The following is a 20960-nucleotide window of genomic DNA, read 5'->3' as shown; positions in this document are numbered from 1 at the left end:
AAAAAAATCACCCAAAGTCCCACAATCAAAATATAACCATTATAAACATTCTAGTGTATTTCCTTTTATGTCTAATTTTTTTTTTTAAAGTTGCAGTCACACTCTTTTTTCATTTAGTTTAGCCTAATTTCCCTGGGTGGTGCAAATGGCCAACACATTTGGCTGCCAACACGAAAAGCAGGCAGTTTGAGTCCACCTAGAGGTGCCTCGGAAGAAAGGCCTGGTGATCTACTTCTGAAAAGTCAGCCAATGGAAACACTATGGAGCACAGTTCTACCCTGACACACGGGGGTCGCCATGAGTCGGAATCGACTGGATGGCAACTGGTTACTGGTTTCACTGTAACACAACTGTGCTCTCCAGGGGCCTGAGTCTCATCCTGATAAGTTCATCCACTCCGAGGGGTTCAGTGACCACCAGTTCCCTTTTGAGCACTCAGGAACGTATTTCTGGCTCCATTGATAGGCATCTCTATTTTAGATATCCCACAGGTCTCAAACTCACCGTATCCACACCTTGTACCGCTTACTTTTCTCCACAAACACGCTCTTCCAAGGTCCTGGGTGATACAAACGGTTTGCACTCAGCTGATAACCAAAAGGTTGGTGGTACAAACCCACCCAGCTGCACTGTGGAAGAAACAGGCCTGACAACCTGTGTAAAGATTACAGCCAAGTACACCCTATGGAAAGGAGCCCTCGTGGCATAGTGGTTAAGCACTTGGCTGCAAACTGAAAGGTTAACCAAAAGGTCAGCGGTTCAAACCCCCCAGCTGCTCTGAAGGAGAAAGATTTGGCAGCCTGATTCCTTAACTCTATGGGGCAGTTCTACTCTGTCCTATAGGCTCGCTATGAGTCAGAATCGACTTGACGGCAATGGGTTTGGGTTTGGGTTTTTTAAATCCTATGGAGCAGTTCTACTCTCTAACAATGGGGTCTCCAAAGTCACAAACCCACAACCAAAACAAAATCAACAACAAACCTGCTCCTCCTCCTCCTGGATTCTCCATTAACATGAGCTGTATCCCCACTCCCCTGGCCATTGACTCAAGCGGGAAACATGAAATGCTCTCCCCCTCCAGGCAGTTACTGCACCCTGGCCTTTCTACGCTTGTGATGTCTCTGTTCTTCATCTTCTTTGCCACTGTCATTGCCACAGACTTCGCCCTAAACTGACCACACTCTGAGCCCCTAACCCGAGCTGAGAACTGGGTCCACCACCCTGACTATAGGCTGAGGCCCTCACCCTTGCCATTGACTAATCCTTTCCCACTGCCCTCAGAATGAACCTGACCCTTCCCACAGCCTGAGCTCTTACCCTGGCCACAGATTAACTCAGAACTACAACCAGTTAAAAATGCCTGCCCTTGACTGAGTGCAGGCAGTGCAGAGCCAACCCCTTTCTGTTAAGAACCCATGCCAATGTGTGGGCATGCACACATATATTAGGACTAAAACAAGGGCACCCACCTCCTCTGTTATTGAACATTATTCTGGAAGTATTGGCCGATAAAACTGAACAAGAGAGTCAATAAGAGAACCACATGGTGGAAAATAGGAGGGAAAATTAGATTTATTTCCTTATTTAAAAAAAAAAAAAAACTCATTGCCGTCGAGTCGATTCCAACTCATAATGCCCCTATAGGACAGAGTAGAACCGCCCCCATAGGGTTTCCAAGGCTGTAAGTCTTTCCGGAAGTAGACTACCACATCTTTCTCCCGTGGAGCGGCTGGTGGGTTCAAACCACCAACCTTTTGGTTAGCAGCCGAGCGTTTAACCACTGCTCCACCAAGGCTCTTTGTTTCCTGATAATATGGTTGCACGCCTGGTAAACCTAGTTCAATAAGATGGCTGGTTAATAAATAAACAGATGAGAGAAAGAGAGACAGAGATGTTTAAAAGGTTTCATGTAACAAGCAATAACCAATAGTATCAGGATCACGCAGCATCCAATTAGGAAAACAGAAACTATGCCAGTTATTTCAACAGAGAGTAATTAATATAAGGAGCGCTGGCGGCCTAAGGGTTAAGTGCTTGCTCGGCTACTAAATGAAAGGTTGGTGGTTTAAAGTCACCCAGCGGCTCCAAGGGAGCAAGACCTGACGATCTGCTCCCGTAACAATTACAGCCTAGAAAACCCTATGGGGCAGTTCTACTCTGTCACGTGGGGTCATTATGAGTCAGAATCGACTCAGTAGCACCTAACAACAGTAGCAATTAATATAAGGAATCGGTTAAACAAGAACTAGAGAACAGAACAGGTGAAAAGGGGAGTGTGGTAGGCAGAAGAATGCCCTCCCCCCCACCAAAATGTGAATATGCTAATCCCCAGAACCAATGAATATGTAAGGTTACCTGGCAAGGGGAAATGAGGTTGCTAAGTTTGCTAATCAGCTGACCTTAAGATAGGGAGAGTACCCTGGATTATCAAGGTGGGCCCAATGTCATCATTAGGGTCCTTATAAGTGAAGGAGGGAGGCAGACGAAGAATAAGAGAGATGGCAGCCTGAAAAGGACTTAGCTCAGTGTTGCTGGCTTTGAAGATGGAGGAAGGGGCCACAAGCCAAGGAATGCAGGCAGCCTCTAGAAGCTGGAAAAGGTGAGGAAAGGGATGCTCTCCTAGCACCTCTGGAAGGGCCCTCCTAACAGCTTGATTTTAGCCCAGTGAGGCCTCTGTTGGACTTCTGACCTCCAGAACTGTATGATAATAAATTTATGTTGTTTTGAGCCACTAAAAAAAATGAAAAAGAACCCATGCAAAGTATCACCAAGTGATGTTGGACACAGGGCAATATCATCCTCTACAGAGGACAGCCCTTCAGGGCTCCCAAAATTAGGAATTGCACGAAAGGCCAGATTCTTGAAGGGAGGGCTTTCTAGAAGAGGTGGATGGGCCTTAAACCAGATTCCTATCTTCTCCATAGTTGGAAGACCCCTCAGTGTTCCCAGCCGTGATCGTGGAGCAGGTACCCTACCCCGAATTACTGCATCTGTACTCAGGCCTGGAGCTGGATGACGTTCACAATGGCATTCTAACGGATGGGACCTTGTGCATGACGGAGAATCAGATCCTGGAGGGCAGGTTTTTGTTGGCAGGTCTGTCCCCTTCCCGGGCAGGGTAGGACTGGCGGAGGAGAGAGGGGTTCTGTCTTCAGGGACCAGTAGCCCACAATGGCTCCTAGTGACCCCAGGCAGCATGGGCAAGGCCCCCAACAGTTGGAAATTAAGGAGGGTGGTTAGGATGAGCAAAAGGTGGTGCTGTTTCACAGAGGAGGGGACCATCTTAGCGGATTCATGATCTTTAGAGATGGGGTGGAAAAATGAGGAATGGAGGCCAGCTGGGAAGCTGTGGAGAAAAAGGTGAAGAGTTATGGCAGGTGGGGCACTGATCTTTTCAGGCTGTCCTGTGGGACCTCTGCTTACTTGGCTCCTTAACACCACCATCTGGGTTGGCCCTGATCCTAGTTGTACCCCCGCCCTGTGCCCTATGTCCTGAGGAGACTTTTTCTCTCTCTCCCCTCTTCAACCTGTGGTCAGATGACAATGAAGCAACCTCGCCCTCCATGTCAACCACCGAAGTCTTGCTCAATGTGGAATCTCCCAACGATGTCCTGGATGAGAAGCAGATCTGTAAGTTGGAACCCCAGTCCTTTTCCTAGACTGACCGCTCAAGGCAACCCAAAATTCCGTTCTTAAATATTACCTAACATTATTGGACTTTCAGGCACGTGTACTCACACCCACCACTATATATATAGACACACTCTTGAGCTGTGACTGGAATGGGAGAGAGTCAAGGGGGAGCTGTAGACACAGAAATGGTGGCCAGTGGCTTTGCCAGCCTCTCCGCTCTCTTGCCTGGCCCCCAGGGAGACAAAGAGATGTAGGCTATGACTGAGTTGGGGCACTCATCGAGGATACTTAGAAATGAACCGGTCTAGGAACCTCCTCATCCCTTCCCTGTTATCAGAGGCCAGCTCCTAGGAGGGCTCAGATCCCTGCTGATCCCACCTGGCCCCTACCTTCCCAGACAGCTCCCAAGGCAGTCTCCACCCCAGTCACCCCCCTGGCATATGCCCTAATGCCACAGGGGAATCTCTTGCCTGACCCACCCTTTCTCAAGGGGGCGCTGTGATAACACTGGGGAAAGGAAGTCCGGAAGCTGAAAGCGAAGAGTCCTAGTGTTTCTAATCCTGACTCTGTCACAGTATTCATCCTGGATTCACCACGTCTTTCCTGAGTGCCGACAGGTCTTGCTGTGTGACCTCGGGCACATGCCTTGCCATCTCTGGGTCTCAGTTAAGCAGAGGAATTGGGTAACTGAGTTCTGAGGCCCCTTCAAGTTGTAAACTGAGTGAATGACTAATCAAGGTGGCTCTTTACCCTGGGTGCCATCCTGGAACTTCCCCACCACCACCAGTGGCCTCTCGATGTGGCGGTGGTGATTGGGGCAGCTTGCGCCCACAGCTCTGCAGATGTCTCCTCCCCTCAGGATGGAAGGCACCTGAGGCATTCTCAGGTGTGTCCTGCATCAGAGGCTGCATGGAACAGCACCCCCTTTCCATGGGCCCGCCCTTCTCTCTGACCTTGGGAGACCCTGCTCCCGGCCTCACTCACCTCAGGTCTTTCCCCTTGCAGTCAGCACCTCCGAAATGATTCCAGACTCAGACACTGCTCCAGCCGTCTCTCTGCCCAGCTACCTGTTTCCTGCCTCTGAGCCCGAGGCCCTGAACAGGGAGGGTGACACTGGTGGCCAGGAGGTGCACTCTCTGGAGGAGAAGAGCCTCAGAGAGGAGAACGCCAAGAAGACTGGGAAATCAAAGAAGAGAAGTAAGCGTGTGTGGGGGGGGGGGCATGTATGTGTCTGGGGGGGGGGTTGGGCAGTGGGTGTGGGGGTGAGGGAGACCATAAGAGAGGACTGGGCTGAGGCTTATGGTCACGTTAAGAGGTCGACTCTGGTATGCCAGGGAGGTCCTAAAAGGCGCCCCCTGTGTAATGCCTGGCCCTCATGGGCTGGCCTGCCCAAAGCCGGCCGTTTCTCCCCCAGCTCCTGTCTACTCCACATAGATGTAAGCTCTTCCAGACATGCAGAGGATCCCAATGGGCTGAGGCCTAGGCTGGGAGTTCGGACCCCAGGCTTGCACCTCGGGGGGCCTCTGCCTTTCAAAGATGAGTCATATACCATGTCCTTATCTTCCTTCTGTGGAGCTTATGAAGTTGAGGTCAGACATAGGAGAGGACTTTGGGCTTTCCCAAGCCCTGGTGTTATTGATTTACTCAGGTAACGGCTGGTGGATACTGCCTTGTCAGCGTGGCAACTAAAACCCAGCGCCACCTGGCCTGCCCAACAGTTATGCCTTTAGGCTGCCCTTCCATTCCAAAAAAAAATTAGGCTCGGTAGATGATGCTCCTACGAAGGTGACTGAGGTGCAAGCAGGAGCCTATCTACAGAAAATAGCACCTATGGCAATTAGTGTTAAACTGCTGAACGATTTCTCACAGCTGGCAACGGAGACTGCAATGGCCAACAGAAACTGCTCATTAGCGCCCCTCCTCAAGCGGTGCCCAAGGCATGCGCCCTACCTGCCATACTGTAGGTACCCCTCTTAGGCAAGCATTAGACTTCTCCACAAGGAGCCCTGGTGGTGCAAGGGTTAAGCACTTGGCTGCTAACCTAAAGGTTGGTAGTTCCAACCCTCCTAGTGGCTCCATGGGAGAAAGACCTGGCGATCTACTTGCATAAAGATTACAGCCTAGGAAACCCTATGGGGCACTTCTACTCTGTCACATGGGATTGCTATGAGTCGGAATCAACTCTTTGGCACCTAACACACAACAACAATACACTTCCCCACACCCTAGCTGTGTTTCAGTGCTACCTTTGGGTCCAGAAACAAGGGTGGGCCACTGAGCAGGGGTGGACCCCTGATGGCTGGGCCTCCAGCCTCCATGACTTGCCCCCTCCTTGTCTGTGTCATCCCACCCCAGCAGGTGAGATCCTGGGCCTTCCCTCCCTCATAGCTCACCACAGCCTCAGCCTCATCCTGCTTTCCTACCTCTCTCTCACAGTCCGAAAGACAAAGGGCAACCGAAGTACCTCACCTGTCACCGACCCCAGCATCCCCATACGGAAAAAATCCAAGGATGGCAAAGGTATGGCTGGGAGGATGGTGAGGTGGGAAGGGAGCCCTTCCTCTGCCTCCAGAGTGCCCAGGCCATCCTTCACCACTTGCCCGTTGCAGGCAGCACCATCTATCTGTGGGAGTTCCTCTTGGCACTTCTGCAAGACAGAAACACCTGTCCCAAGTACATCAAGTGGACCCAGCGAGAGAAAGGCATCTTCAAGCTGGTGGACTCCAAAGCTGTGTCCAAGCTGTGGGGGAAACAGAAAAACAAGCCTGACATGAACTATGAGACAATGGGGCGGGCCCTAAGGTAGGAGCTGCTGGGGCATGGAGTCCCCACCCGGTGACCGTCACCAAGCGCTGCCTTATGTCCAGCATCTCTCCTGCTGTAATGGAGGCCTGGCTAGTCCTTTGAGGACATGCGTCTCATAGGCCTCTCATCTGCTTGCCCCTGGGCCCCTTCCCTAGGCCCTCAGGGTCCTCCGGGAGGGAAAACCCCCTCCTTCTCACATCTGTTGCCCTAGCCTTGCCTCTTTTTTATAGTGGGAAGAGCATTTCTGGGCTTCCCGTCCCAAGAAGGGATGCAGGGAGACAGGCTTGAGTTGGTTTCTCAGGCTGGGGGATGGTTGAAACCCCAGCCACCTGTCCCCTCACTCGTGTTTCCATCCCTTATTCACCCCTGTCCTCCGCCCCAAAGCAAGGTGGGGGTTGGCATTTGATAAGGGTTATTAAAACCCTTATTACTATCCTTTGAGTCCTCAGGGGAAAATCTTAGACATTTCCTAAAAGCCTTCCAAGTCCAAGAGTTGGACTTGTCCTTGCCCTTGTCCTTGTCCTTGGTCTCCTGGCTGGCTCCCCTGCCAGCCTCAGCTTCCTGCCTCCGCTGTGCTGGAAGGTGGTACATCAGGGAGACAGAGAGGGATGGCCTCCCCACTCAGTCCCTAGCCAACTCCCTACTCCCCTATCCTTGTCCCCCAGATATTACTACCAAAGAGGCATCCTTGCCAAAGTGGAAGGGCAGAGGCTGGTGTACCAGTTTAAGGAGATGCCCAAGGACCTGGTGGTGATTGAAGATGAGGACGAGAGAAGTGAGGCTGCAGCCATGTCCCCTCAGGCCTCCACCTCCTCCACTCCCTCCACCACCACCACCCGCCGAGCCAGCTCCAGGGTCTCTTCCAGAGCCACCACCCAGGGCAAGGGCAGCCCTTCCTGGGAGAAGCCAAAGGTTCAGCATGTTGGTCTGCAGCCATCTGCGAGTCTGGAATTGGGACTGTCCCTAGATGAGGAGATCCCCACTACCTCCACTGTGCTTGTCTCTCCACCAGAGAGCCAGGCCAAACTCACCCAAGCCGTGAGGTAAGGGCACCAGAGTAAGTATGATGCTGCTCAGCACCTCAGGTGGAGGGGCTCAGTCTTCAACATCTCACAAAGCTCTGCTGTGTCTCTGGCCTCACGGGACCCTAACAGAATTCCCGGGAAGCCAGTGGGGCACTTGTTGGTCAAGAGAGGAAAGGTGACTTGCCCAAGGTCACACACTGGGGTAATGGCAGAGCCAGCACTTGATCTGGGAGGCCTGCCTTCTGCCGCCAGCTGGGGCTGCTCCTGTTACACCAGCATTCTCCCTCAAGCAGCCACCAGGAGCTTCCACCTCTGGGCCCATCCCCTCAACTCTCCTTCACTCCAGAAGAGAGGCAGCAGAGACCATTGCAGGAATATCTACTCTGCTTTCCTCAGGTCCTCCAGGCCCAGCTGGAAAGCTCTCAGTATTTCTGGTCCGTGCTAGGGTGCCCCCAACTTTCCCTGAAAAGTTTGGACTTTTTCTGGGTTCTGCATATGTACCTCTCACCTACTGTGCACTCTTCTGAGGAGGGGAGGCGTAGAGTGGAACGGTGAGGAACATAAGCTCTGGTGTCAGCAAGCCTAGATTTGAGTCCCTGCTCTACTGCTTGCTAGATGCGTGCTCTCGGACAAGTTACATAACCTCTCTGTACCTCAGTTTCCTCAAGCAATCAAATCAAGTTATTAATTTTATTAGAATGTGGGCTGTTGTGAGGATTGAGTGAACTACTGCATGTAAAGTGCTCAGAATGATCCCTGATCTATACTAAATACTCAATAAGCGTTAGCTAAAACAACAAGGTTCCTGGGAGGTGCAAATGGTTGGCACTCAACTACTAGCCCAAAGGTTGATGGTTTGGGCCCATCCAGCAGTGCTGTGGAAGAAAGCCCTGGCGATCAGCTTCTGTAAAGACTATATCCAAGAAAACCCTATGGAGCAATCCTACTCTGTAACACATGAGGTCGCCATGAGTCGGAATTGACTCAATGGCAATGGGCAAAACAAAAAACAAGACACCTTCAGCTTCACTCTTCATGTGCCCTCTTTTCTAACCAGCTGGGGCATGTCTGCTGTCTTAACCAAACCTATTTTCTGTTTTTTCTCAGCCCTTCTTCAGTGCCTGGCAACATCCACCTAGGAGTGGCCCCTGTGGGGTCAGGCTCTGCCTTGACCCTGCAGACAATCCCGCTAACCACGGTGCTGACCAACGGGCCTCCCACCAGTACTACTGCTTCAACCCAGCTAGTTCTCCAGAGCGTTCCACCTGCTTCAACCTTCAAGGACACCTTCACTTTGCAGGCCTCGTTTCCCCTGAACACCAGTTTCCAAGAGAGCCAGGTGGCAGCACCAGGGCCTCCACTGATTCTCAGTGGCCTTCCCCAACTTCTGGCTGGGGCCAACCGCCCAACCAATCCAGCACCACCCCCGGTCACGGGTGCTGGACCAGCAGGCCCCAGCTCTCAGCCCCCTGGGACTGTCATTGCTGCCTTCATCAGGACTTCCAGCGCCACAGGAGCCCCTGGGGTCAAGGAGGGGCCACTCAGGTCCTCCTCCTATGTGCAGGGCATGGTGACTGGGGCCCCTATGGAGGGGCTGCTGGTTCCTGAAGAGACCCTGAGGGAGCTCCTGAGAGACCAGGCTCACCTTCAGCCACTCCCAACCCAGGTGGTTTCAAGGGGTTCCCAGAATCAGAGCCTTATGGGGAACCAGACTTTCTCTCCACCCAGCCGCCCCACTGTTGGGCTGACCCCAGTGGCTGAACTTGAGCTCTCCTCAGGCTCAGGGTCCCTGTTTATGGCTGAGCCTAGTGTGACCACCTCTGGGAGCCTTCTGGCCAGATCCCCCACTCCAGCCCCCTTCTCTCCATTCAACCCAACTTCCCTCATTAAGATGGAGCCCCATGATATATAAGCGAAGGGGCTGGGGGAAGTGTGGCCTACTAGGCCAATTTGAGTAGCATTTTTTTGTGGACTTCCTCTAGTGGAGACTGACTTCAGTAGAACACCCTGCCCTTACATTTCAGCCCCCATCCCTGCCTGGCATCACCATGGTCAAGCTCTGCCTAGTTCAAACCTCCCTGGTATCAGACCATGGCCTTCAAGAGTATTAGGGGGATATGCTCTTGCCAGGATAATGGCCTGACTTGGCAATGGAGGGAAAACCTCCTGGGCCAGGGAGAAGTCAGTGCCCAGGCCAGGTGCAGGGCTTAGCGAGACGCGGCCTTTTGCCTGACTGCATTTCACCAGCCGCATTCCCTACACAGGGAACTTGCTATCCCGTATGTGAATATCTCTGTATGTATTTGTGTGTATTTGTGAGTTCGTATCTTAGTTTCTTCGGGGGGAACAAGGGTGTAGCTGTGAGGTCTTCAAGGGTGTGTGTCTCTCTGTGGGTCTGCCACAGACGCGGGGACTTTTTTAAAGGGAAAAGCATGAGGTAATTCCCTTTGTACAAACCAAGATTTGGTTGCTCTGGGACTATGGGGTACAGGTTGGAGCCTCCAGGTCTAGAGAGATGTCACAGCTGTCACAGGATGAAGGTAGGAGAGCTGCAATGTATGTGGACCAGGAGACGGGGATGCAGTTGGAAGGGACGAGAAGACCGAGTGGTATAAAACCACGAAGAGAGGCTAGCCTGAGGTGCTTTCTCTTCCTGGAGTTTGCTGCACTGGCCACCACAGTCGCCACGCGAAAAGGCTGCGACCGTGGCTGCCCCAGAGTGCTTTGCCAGGGGCAAAGTGCCCCTCCAGAGTCAGAGCCAGCCACAAAATCCCCAGTCAGGGCTGACTTAATTGAGCATCTGTGCCTAGGGCTTTGGGCTGTTTCTGGAATACCAGCCCTCTGCAGGACAACAGTCTTCTCTGACACCCTGGCCTACATCCTCGGTCCTGGGTTCCCTCTGGATTAATTTTTAAAAGCCAGTTGCTGGTGAGTCAGCTCTAACTCCCGGCAACTCCATGCATGTCAGAGTAGAACTGTGCTCCACAGGGTTTTCAATGGCTCAGTTTTCAGAAGCAGATCACCAGGATATTCTTCCAAGGCATCTCTGGGTGAACTTGAACCTCCAACCTTTCAGTTAGCTGCTAAGCATGTTAACTGCACCACCCAGGGACTCCGTGGATTCATTTTGCCCCTGATATTTCCCAGCTGTCAGGCCTTGCTGAGGATAGTCCTGGAGTGGTGTAGATTGGGCCCACTGCCACTCTGCTCCTGCCACCCAGCCTGCTTTCTACTCATCTCGTGGGGTTCCTAACCCACTCTCCCGATGGATCCCGCAGACCTTCTCAAGTAGACCATTGCCCCTCATCTCCAACTCATTCCTCCTCCACTAAGAAGACAAGTGCTCCCATGGTGCCTCTCCTGTCTCCATCCATGTGGCTCGTTGCTCCCCTCTGTCCTCTTTCTGAGGGTCAACCTATTCTCTCTTAAAGCCAACCCCTGAGCCAAGGGCTGGGTCCCCTCCCCCCTCCCCTCTTTGAATTAGCCTGTCTCTCTTCTGCCAAGTTTGGGGGCAAGGCTAAGAAGTGTCAGCCTTGGAAACAGCCATGTCTTTCTGGTGAATTTGGTTGGTGTGAAATTTGTGCCTCAGGACCTTTGCTATGTCCTCGGTACAAAGCCGCACACTTGACCTAACTACCTCCCCTGGTTGCTCTTCACGCTCTTCACCCTCTTCTGGTCGCTACCAGCCCTATCATCTTTTCCCACTCTCGTTCTTCTCCCTCCTCCTCCAGGAGGAAACCATCTATGGTTGTGCAGGTGCATTACTACACATCTCCACCAGATGGCATTAAAGTGTCTTTTTCTAATAAAATCAGTTTATTATGGCAGTTTCCTGGTGGTTGCAAGTAAAGCGTCTTGAGAAGGGGTCACCTTTGTAAAATGTGCACAAAGGCGCTGCATGGGTTAGGGGCGGCCCTTCCCCCCCCAAAACCTGGCTTCTGTCCCTCCCCCCCAGAAACTCATCATCGGAAGGTAATCGATACCCTCACAGTCAAATCCAACGTCTTCTTCACACTTCTCGGTCCCTTCTAGCCCTCACAGCATGTGACACTACTTCCTATTCCCTCCTCTGCACTATCCTGGTTCTCCTGCACTCTCCTGCTGCCCGTCCTCTGTGCCTGTGCTGGCTCTTCATCTGTGGCTTTAAATGTGGGTGCACCCCAAGGGTCTCGTCCATTCTCATGGCTCCAGTTCGGCTCTAGAATGCCAGCCCCTCCTTTCCTCCTCAGCTCCTGGCTCACATCTGGTGGCCTGCCAGCCATTTCCACCTAGATGCCTGTCAGCCCCTCAAAGACAGCCCTCTATTAAAAATGGATTTCCATATTCTTCCCATGTACACAAAAAACCTTCCCCAAACTAAAAACCTCCACGCCTTCTTTCTTTCTGTTCATGATGTCGCCATTTCTCTGACCTTCTAACCTTGAAATAGCAGACCTGTCCGATGGCTGCCTTGTCCCATTCTCCCATTTCCGGAGATCCAGCCCAATTTGCAATGTCTCTAACGTCTGGCCTTTCTTCCACATTCCCAGAGCTTAACTCAACTCCCCTAGCTTCCCTCCCCTGAACACACTAATGGCCCCCAGTATGATCAGTGGCACCCCCTCTGATCTGCCAGGGAACCAATTCTGTCCTTCTGCTGAAGAGCCTCCAGTGGCTCCTCACTGCCTACAGGTAGGAGTGATACTCAAAATACTTCACCTCCAAGCCATCCTAGGTGGCTGGGCATGAATTCTTTAGTTGCTGGATCGTGAGGCAGTCCAGGGGTCCCGGAAGAGCTGGGGAGGGCACTTGGGAGGGCTCAGGGCAGTAGTTCGGGAAGTATTTCAAGCTTGCCCTGCTTTCTGACAAGGTCCCGAGTCCTCAGCCTGCCATTCGAGGCCCTTGCCCATCGGGTCGTAACTGACTTTTCCAGTCCTCTCCCCCACTGGTCGTCCACGTGAATGCGCGGCCCCAGTTGAACTGATGGGCTCACTGGCCTCTGGACATGCGTGGGGCTTTCCCCCCTCTGTGCTTTTGCTTTATTTGGTTCTGTTTGGCAACAGTGGTCTTTCCACGTCTCTTCTTACCAGTTTCTGTCAACTCCAACTCACGGTGACCCCACGTGTTCAGAGTAGAACTGTGCTCCGTAAGGCTTTCTTGGCTGTGATTTTTTAGTAGCTCACCAGGCCTTTCTGAGGCACCTCTGGGTGGACTCCAATCACCAACCTTTTGGTTAGCAGTCAAACACCTCCAATACCAACTAAATCGTACCTGTCCTTCAAGACTCAACTCATGGAAGCATCCTCCCCACACCAGCCTAGCCTTAAGTGAGTTCTTGATTTTGAACTCATAGCAATTGCCACTCTTTTGGCAACTGATCGTGACCAGCCTGTGACATCTCCTCTATCGTAATCACTGTTACTGTTACTGAAATCTTGAACAACCTGTACCTAGTCTCCCCAATTAATGTGTTACCTCCTGAGGGGCGGGGGCCTGTATCACCTGCAGAACAAGGCACACCACGAGTGTACAGTGAACATCAACCAACAGTGACTGGTTGAGCTGGTGGGAGAAAGGGAGCCGAACTTTGAGGTGGGTGACCTCTGACCTCCTGTCTGCACAGGCACTCATCCCAGGTGCTCCACTGCCCAGGGGCTGCCCTCCCTGGCTCAGTGCCCTCATGATACCCCCACCCCTCAGCCTTACCACCCAAGATTTGTTACTACTTTAAACATCTTCTGCCCCTAAAGAGACTTCCCTGTCCAGTTTCTTTCTTACTTAAGGTGTTAAACCTGCCCATCTGATAAATTAACCTGTGCTGATATAGTTAAGGAAACCCTGGTGGCATAGTGGTTAAGTGCTACAGCTTCTAACCAAAGGGTCGGCAGTTCGAATCCACCAGGCACTCCTTGGAAACTCTATGGGGCAGTTCTACTCTGTTCTAGAGGGTTGCTATGAGTGGGAATCGACTCAATGGCAACAGGTTTGATATAGTTATGGGAGAGGGCTAGAGGAGAACCTCAGGAGACAGGTTCACTTGAACGGGGGTCATGTGGCAACCACATCCCTGCCTTTGCCACAGTGTCATGGAGGAGAGACCCCATCCCCGCCCCCAGTACCTGACGTATTCCTTTTTCAACACTTTGTACGTACCTCTTATTTTTTTTCTTATTGTAGCACTTAGCACATTGCAGCACCTTCCTTATTTATGTATGTTTCTCCTCCGATAGACTGTGAGCTCCTCAAGGACAGGGACTGTGTGTTGGTCACTGCTGTATCTCCAGCGCCTAGCACAATGCCTGGCACACAGTAGGTGCTCAATAAATGTTCAGTGAAAGAACGAATGAGTCCTGTCTCTAATTAGGGGGCCTTCAGCCCTCTACTATGGCAGGTAAGAGGAGTGGGAGATGGACAACCCACCCCAGTTCTTTGACCGCTCATATAACACTGCCAGGAGCCCTGGTAATGCACTGGTTGAAGTGCTTGGCTGCTAACCGAAAGGCTGGTGGTGGGAACCCACCAGCTGCTCTGAAGGAGAAAGATGCGGCAGTCTGCTTCCCTAAAAATTTACAGCCTTGGAAACCCTGGGGGCAGTTGTACTCTAGCCTATGGGTCGGTGTCAGTCCGGAACCGACTGGACAGCAAAGCGTTTGGTTACGTTTTGTAACACTGCGAGGCAGCTGCTTCCTTTGCCCATGTCTAGAGCCACAGAATCCACAACAAACCCAGGGCTGGTTCCAGCTGTGCCTTGCTGTCACCAGGCACAGCGGGCCAACTCCTGATCTCCCTTCCTCGGCTGCTGCCTCCTTCCAGGGACTGCCTCACCACGATTTTCCTCTTCCTTGGGCAGGACTGAGCGGTGGAACTCTTACGCCCCAGTGGAACGGGCGGAATAAGAAGTTATACTGACGACCATAGACCTTTCTGACCCCATCACGTATTCTAAGAGGCCAAAGCCGCGGCACTCGGAGCGAGTGAGCTCATTCCTCCCCGGGCCGCTCCCAGGGCTGGGGACCACGCCGGACCGAGCCTCCGAGAGCCTCGGCCCTGGTTCGCCGGGCGTAGACGCCGACGTCCAGCAGGTGGCGCTGTCGAGCCGGCTGCAGCAGGCGGGTGGTCCAGCGGAGCCCAGGAAAGGAGGGGGGACCGGGACGGGGCCTGCTACTCCTGGCAGCGGTGGCCGGCACATCTTTTCATTCCTCTGTCATGCCCCAGCGCCCCCAACTGTCATCCGGCTGCTCGGGCCTCCATCAACGCCTCCCATTGCTCCGGAGCTTCAAACCCCTCCCCCTTCCTCGGCCTCCCCCCCGCCCAGGCCCCGGGAATGTAGCCGTCGATTGAATGTCCTCTCCCCATTGGCCAGTGGCGCTGGCCCCGCCTCGCCGTGCTCGGCAGGTGAGCGCGCGGCGGCGGTCGGGGGCAGTGGGCTGCGCCCCAGCCGCCGTCCGCGTCCTCACACGCTCTGCCTGCAGGGGCGCCCTCAGGTGGGCCGCTTTCCACCTTGAAATCGGAGCGGAAGCCAGGTGCCCGCGACATGTTTGCAGCGGAGGGCCCCGATCGACCGCTGCGTGAGCCCAAGCTCCGGAGAGCCAGAGTGGAGCCAGCGGACACCAGCCTCCGGGGACACATGGAACCCCCACAGGGCCGAGGACCTCGTGCCGCCCCCTCACAGCTAAAGACCCCCTTTGCGGCAGAACCGCCCCCCGCCCCACCACACACGCTTGCTTGCCTGGGCGGTGGTGGGACACACAATAAATAGGCTGTAGTATGGAAGGAAGGGGATAGGAGTTTACTGCCCAATTCACGCCCCTCCAAACCCACCTAAAACCACTTGCCCTCAGTGGACTGTGACTCCCGGCGACCCCATGTGTGTCACAGTGTACCTGTGCTCCGTCGGGTTTTCAATGGCTGGTTCCAAATAGGGATACGGAGATAGGGGATGGTCCTTTCTCAGGGAATAAGGGCCTCCCTGCCTACCCCCCATCCCAAGGAGGAACATTCTGGTAAGACTGTCATTAACCAACTGCCTTCTATAGGCTTACTGCCCTAGGTAGGTAGACCCGAAACCCGTTGCTATCTAATCAATTCTGACTCATAGTGACCCTACCGGACAGAGCAGAACTGCCCTATAGGATTTCCAAGGCTGTAATCTCTACAGAAGCAGTCTGCCACATCGTTCTCCCACAGAGCGGCTGGGGACCAGCTGGTGGGTTCCAACTGCCAAGCTTTAAGTTAGCAAAAGGTAGCAGCCAAGTGCTTAACCACTGCACCACCAGGGCTCCCCCTGGGTAGGTAGGACGAAACTAACTTCAACTGTCACAGCCATGAAGAGCGCACAAGGCGCCATGTTTTGCCCTCAGTATAATTCTCATATGATTCTCTTTTGTTGGTAAATTGAGCCCCATCTAGCAGACGGAGCAATGAGGGCTCCAGAAAAGGTTCGGTTCTCACTCACAGTGCGCCTAGGGAGTAAGTGGTGGAGCTGACTCTAGGTCACACTGAACGACTTAGGAGACCATTTAATAAAAGGCCACCATCCTCACCCCAATTCAGACCAGCGAGGCAGATTTAACATCAAAGCCCATACCTCCTGCCTTGCTCTCTGCAACCTGGTTGGGGGAGGGGCAGTGGGAGGACACTGGAAAAGCTGTGGGTAGGAGCCCACAAGCAGGAAAACCAGAAGCTGCTGAAAACTGACAAAGGGGCCACACACACACACAGATACGGCTGGTTCAGATGTCCACAGCTCCCCAAAGGACCATCCTTGTCTGCCTTTGATGGTGTTCTGACTTTGCCCACAGCATCCCCCTCCCACCCTAAACGGAAATCCTTATAATATCCTTCCCACCTTCCCTCTATCCTCTCTTCTCTCAAGGGATTGAATGGCGGCCCCTCCCTTTCCACTCTCTCTGCCTGTCCCACCCCCAACACATGTTTACCGATTTATTAAAACAAAAGCAAACAAAAAACCCCTGACCTCTGTCACTACCCAGTTGAAAATCTTCCCATGGTTCCCAATGTCTAAGACAAAGGTCCCAGCTGTGCTCTTCAGCCTGGACTGCAGGGCTCCTGCCTCCCCGCCACACCCCCCCCCCACCATTCAGCCACACCAACATTCAAGTGGGTTGTAGCTGCCTATACCTACTCCTCCTCTTCTCTGGCTCCATGCATTTGCTCAGACTGTCCCTTTGGTTCAAACATTCTTCCCTACCTCCCCTAATTCCTACTTTTCCACTTATTAAGTATCAGCCAGTCTTCACTTTTCCCGGGAAGTCTTCTCTGACCACCCCAGGCCCCTTGCCCAGTCTAGGCTGAGGTCCATCCCTTTGAGCAGCTACTACATCCTGTGCCTAACTGAATCCTTGAACCCCATGGCTTTCATAGCCGGCTCTCATAGCCTATTGCCATGTCTGTTCTTCACTTCACTTAAAGTTCCAACCGGAGGATGGACCTGAATCTGAACCATTACGGGGTTGTCGGGGAACCAGAGAAACGCAGCTATTCCAGACGGTCTTGGGATCAGAAATGCAAAGGGAAAGACCAACAAGAAAGACTAATGCTATGGCTCAGAGGGGTGATGCCCTATAGCTACATGTCTGGGCAGAAAGAGCCAGACCTGGGTTGAGGCCAGCTCCTGGGGCTTGAGCAGAGAGAACAGCTCACTACCAGGGATGGCTGGATGCTAGTCAGCCAGGCACAAAGACCCCCTTACCTACACGCTCTCTTCCTGTGGTGAGAGGCCCCAAGAACACAGCTTAAAAGGGCCTCATCCTAGTCCTGTCAAACATTCCCTTCCCCTGGAACAGAAACAGGTGCCTTCTGGAGCCAGCAGTCAGAAGGAACCATAGCTTCTAGCACCATTTTTCAGAAACTCGTAAGATCTTTGTTGGACATCTTAGGAAAGCAGCACCACAGGAGGCTGACACGGTGAGGGGGGCGGCAGGGCAGGGGCGCAGCTTCGCTCAGACCCGCCGGACATTGGCACAGTAGTCCAGGCAGGGAGACCACGCAGCCAGGCACTCGTTTGGGTGGTCCAGGGCAGGCAAGAGAACCAACCAGCAGGTGATTTTCTTGCTTACTGTCCCCTCTTGCTGCTCGATGGAGCCACCACAAGTCTCACCAGATGGCAAGAATCCTGCCACTCCTCTGGCCAACAAGGAACGCTGACACACATGCACACCCTCCCCCCTACCCACCAAGAGGACTCAGGACGTGCCCTGCCTTTTCTTTTCCTTCCCTTCCAGAGCTTGACCCAGTGACCCAGAACTCTACTAGCCATTCCACCTTATTCTTCATTTGTTGCACTCCTCAGGGTCCCGAACTGCCGAGCAGGACCAGGGGTTCCCCTGTGGACTTAATCGGGATGCCAATCTTCTTTAACCAGTGAAAAGCCACAAAGGGCAGGTAGTGAAAAGAGAGACGGGAGACAGAAGCCCTGAGCCAGGTTTTCGGTATGCAAGTGTTTTTGACTCCACAGCCTGTTGCTTAAAACGAAACATCGACAGCAGCCAGAATACACACCCAAATGCATAAAAATAAAGGCAAATATAAAATAAACCACACAATTACCACGGCCCAAACAAAACCAAAAAGTCCAAATGCAAAACCCCTCAACTTTATATATATATATATATATTTTTGTTTTGTTTTTGTTTTTTTAAAAAGGGAGAACAACTGTTCAAAACCAACTGGGCAGTACGGTGGGGTGGGAGCAGTCCTACAGAAGGGGGCCTAGAGCATCCCCCCCGGGAACAAAGAACAAACACAATACAAAGAAAATAACCACCAATGCTCCCGCGTGGGTCAGGAGCCTCCAGAGAATAGATTGTCCCATCCTCAAACTGGCTTTTTTTTTTTTTTGTCTTTCCCCCCCCCATTTTCTTCTTTTGTTGTTGTTGTTTTAGCACCTGTACAATAAAACTGTACCATCTCCAACCAGAGCCAGCCACGGGGAGGCCCTCTTGACTTTGGATGGCACATACTCTCTACAAGGATTGTTCGGAAAAATAGCAATTGGTAGAAAAATAAGAACAAGAGTGGGAAAGACAACACCACTGAGGGGGCAGGCATGGGGAAGCAGCCAAGCTCCTCCCTCCCTCCTCCTCTCTCTCTCTCTCTCTCTCCCTGAACAAACCCAGCACTGCGGGCCCTTGAGGCCAGGAGGGAGGCCTGACGGCCACACTCAGCCCCAAGCCTGCAGGCAGGAGTGGAGCCGGAGCTGGAGACGAATCTCTTGCCTAAGAAACAGCTCAGGCCTGGATTTCACATCTGGCCGTCGGTCCCAAAGCCCTCTGCAGATTCCAAAGGAGACTGGGGGCAGAGGAAGGAGAGAGGCACTGCTAGTCTGGGAAGGGATGAGAGCCGGGAGCTGAGAAGCTCAGTATCTAGAGAGGGCTCAGCCAGAACCAGGTGGGGTGGGTGGGGCTGCAGGGGAAAGATGCGGGAACAAATCCAGATTGTGCACTCTGAGGGGGCAGCGAAGGGGGGGGCACCTTACCCAGCAGACCCATTCTCTACTCTTCCTTTATTAGAGTCACTCATTAACCTCTCCCCCGACAATCCTCCCCGCCCTGGTAAACACATATCTCAAGATAGCAGGGCTGCCACGAAGGGGAGGAGGGGAAAACGAGAAAAAACTGTGTGTGGAGGGGAGCACCAAAGCCTTGGGATTGACCCCAACCCCCAGCCCCGGGCCAGCACCAGCTAGCTTCATTAGTCACACTTGATGTCTCCCCAGCCACCCCCCCGCCTTCCCCGGTGGGGAAAAACCCCAAGAGTCACTTTGTAAGAGGCAGGGAGGGGCTCCAGAGCTTATCAAGAAACAGAAGGTGGTGAAGAAAGTCCCTCAATACAAGTTGTCTCAAACCATCACAGTGATACAGACTTATCAGAAACCAATGAAACAATACAAATTAAATACTAATAAAATAAATACTATGAAAGACAGAAGAACACAGGGGAACAGAGCGGGCGCTCAGAGATTTGAGCTTTTCTCATTTCTCCTCAGGACAGGCCATGGCCATCCAGGGCCCAGGTTTGGTCTTGGTCATACCCCGGGAGGCCAGTCCAAAGGACCCTAGCGCCACCTCCCACCACCCCTGGGACCTGTTGTCCTCAGATGTGGGGTTGAACTCTCCACCCCCATCACCAACCACCACGACACCAATGACGATGACAGGGAGATGAGAACTAATTGTAACCCCCCCAAAAAATCCAGTCACTAATGCTGGCATTTGATAAGGCGGCTTCTTGTTGGTCCATATTATTGCCTCATTCTGCAGTCTGGTGCTCGGTGGGGGGAGACATGGGAGATGGGGGAAGGGCGGACTCAGGAGGAGAAAGAAGAAAAGGGAGGGGCCGTTTCCCCCGTCAACTGCTCCAAGACTGGAATTCCACCTCAGACCCTAGGAGCCTGAGCAGCTCTGGCTCATACCGCACCAGCTCCACAGTCTCAGAAGAGCCTGGGGTAGATCTGTCAGCCAGGCCTCCAGGCCTCTCAGCAGGGGTCAGCAGCTGACTGGAGGCCACCTGCCGGTAGAACTCTGCCTTGGGCAAGGTGGCAATTTCAAAGTGCGGGAATCGGGCCTGAAAGATCCTCGAGGAAAGCTTCAGCCTCTTCAGGACGTCTGTAAAGAGGAACCAGTTGCAGGGCCTGGAAAAGGCAAGAATGAGAGTTAGGGAAGGGGGCTGAGGGGAAGGCTGGCAGGGCCACTGGATTTGAACCTGGCTGGTCACTCTCCCACTGGGCCACAGTGCTAGTCTGGCCTCCCTCCACTGAACCACAGGCTCACTGGGTATAGGTGAGGTGAGTATTTTCTGGTCCCCTCCACTGCCTGGCCCGGCTTTCGCCAAAATGGCGAGCACTCAATCCGTGACTGGCCTGTCTCAAAGAGAGGGAGAGGGACGGAAACGCAGAGTTGGTGTGAGCCTTCCAGAACTGAAAACTCTTTTCCATAGGCTTCCCCAGGACGTCATATCTGCACCCCGTGACCTGGGATGGACCATCTACTGGCACCCCCACCCCTGCCAACCCCGGCTCGTTTCCCTTTCCTGTTCTCACTCCTGCTTCTCTTGCCTTCTTGTTCTCCACGATGTTCCCCAGCAGAGGGGGAGCCGTGGAGAAAGGCCTAAACTGCGGGTAATCCAAAAGGCATTTCTCTTTGGCTCTGGAATGCATTAGACAACTTTTTTCTCCGGCTGCGGCAGCAGAGGCAGCACCATCGTTTCTGCAGGGTCGGAGCTCACATTACAGACTGACTGCTGAGTGTACCCAACTGGGCGGCAGCCTGGGGACAGCTGGGAGGGGTGCCCAGGAGGCCGGTCAGGGGCCAGACACTGGCGCTGGTAAACCAGGAAGGGGGTGATCGAGAAACATTGCATCCCGATGCTAGTGGTCCCCGCGTTTACAGGGTTTCCCGCCTTGCATTCCGCTGCCCCAGTTCCAGCTGCCACCAGTTCCAGCCTGAACTATATTGTATCAGCCTACTAATTGGCTTCCCTCCACCAGAAGTCACTCTT

The 20960-nt window shown here is 53.1% G+C and overlaps 2 protein-coding genes across 12 annotated transcripts in view; one reads left to right on the top strand and one right to left on the bottom strand.

The window, feature by feature from the left end:
- Positions 1 to 14378, top strand: part of ELF4 (E74 like ETS transcription factor 4) — a 43043-nt gene extending 28665 nt beyond the window's left edge. For 3 of the 4 annotated variants that reach the window (XM_064277573.1, XM_064277575.1, XM_064277574.1), the window contains 7 exons: positions 2925 to 3096; positions 3538 to 3630; positions 4639 to 4830; positions 6070 to 6153; positions 6243 to 6435; positions 7104 to 7481; positions 8571 to 14371. In XM_064277573.1, coding sequence (XP_064133643.1) covers positions 2925 to 3096; positions 3538 to 3630; positions 4639 to 4830; positions 6070 to 6153; positions 6243 to 6435; positions 7104 to 7481; positions 8571 to 9375 — 1917 coding nt within the window. In that variant the 3' untranslated portion in view covers positions 9376 to 14371. Of the gene's footprint in view, positions 1 to 2924; positions 3097 to 3537; positions 3631 to 4123; positions 4520 to 4638; positions 4831 to 6069; positions 6154 to 6242; positions 6436 to 7103; positions 7482 to 8570 lie in introns of those variants that run through there. The other variant, XM_064277576.1, reaches the window with a different exon arrangement.
- A 786-nt stretch (positions 14379 to 15164) lies between these two features.
- BCORL1 (BCL6 corepressor like 1) overlaps positions 15165 to 20960 on the bottom strand; it is a 70262-nt gene continuing 64466 nt past the window's right edge. For all 8 annotated transcript variants that reach the window (XM_023553833.2, XM_023553832.2, XM_064277572.1 and 5 more), the window contains one exon: positions 15165 to 20094. In XM_023553833.2, coding sequence (XP_023409601.1) covers positions 19812 to 20094 — 283 coding nt within the window. In that variant the 3' untranslated portion in view covers positions 15165 to 19811. The remainder of the gene's footprint in view (positions 20095 to 20960) is intronic.

The sequence above is a fragment of the Loxodonta africana genome, chromosome X, assembly GCF_030014295.1.
Source record: "Loxodonta africana isolate mLoxAfr1 chromosome X, mLoxAfr1.hap2, whole genome shotgun sequence".
NCBI classification, from domain to species: domain Eukaryota; kingdom Metazoa; phylum Chordata; class Mammalia; order Proboscidea; family Elephantidae; genus Loxodonta; species Loxodonta africana.
This window is presented reverse-complemented; position numbering and strand designations above follow the sequence as displayed.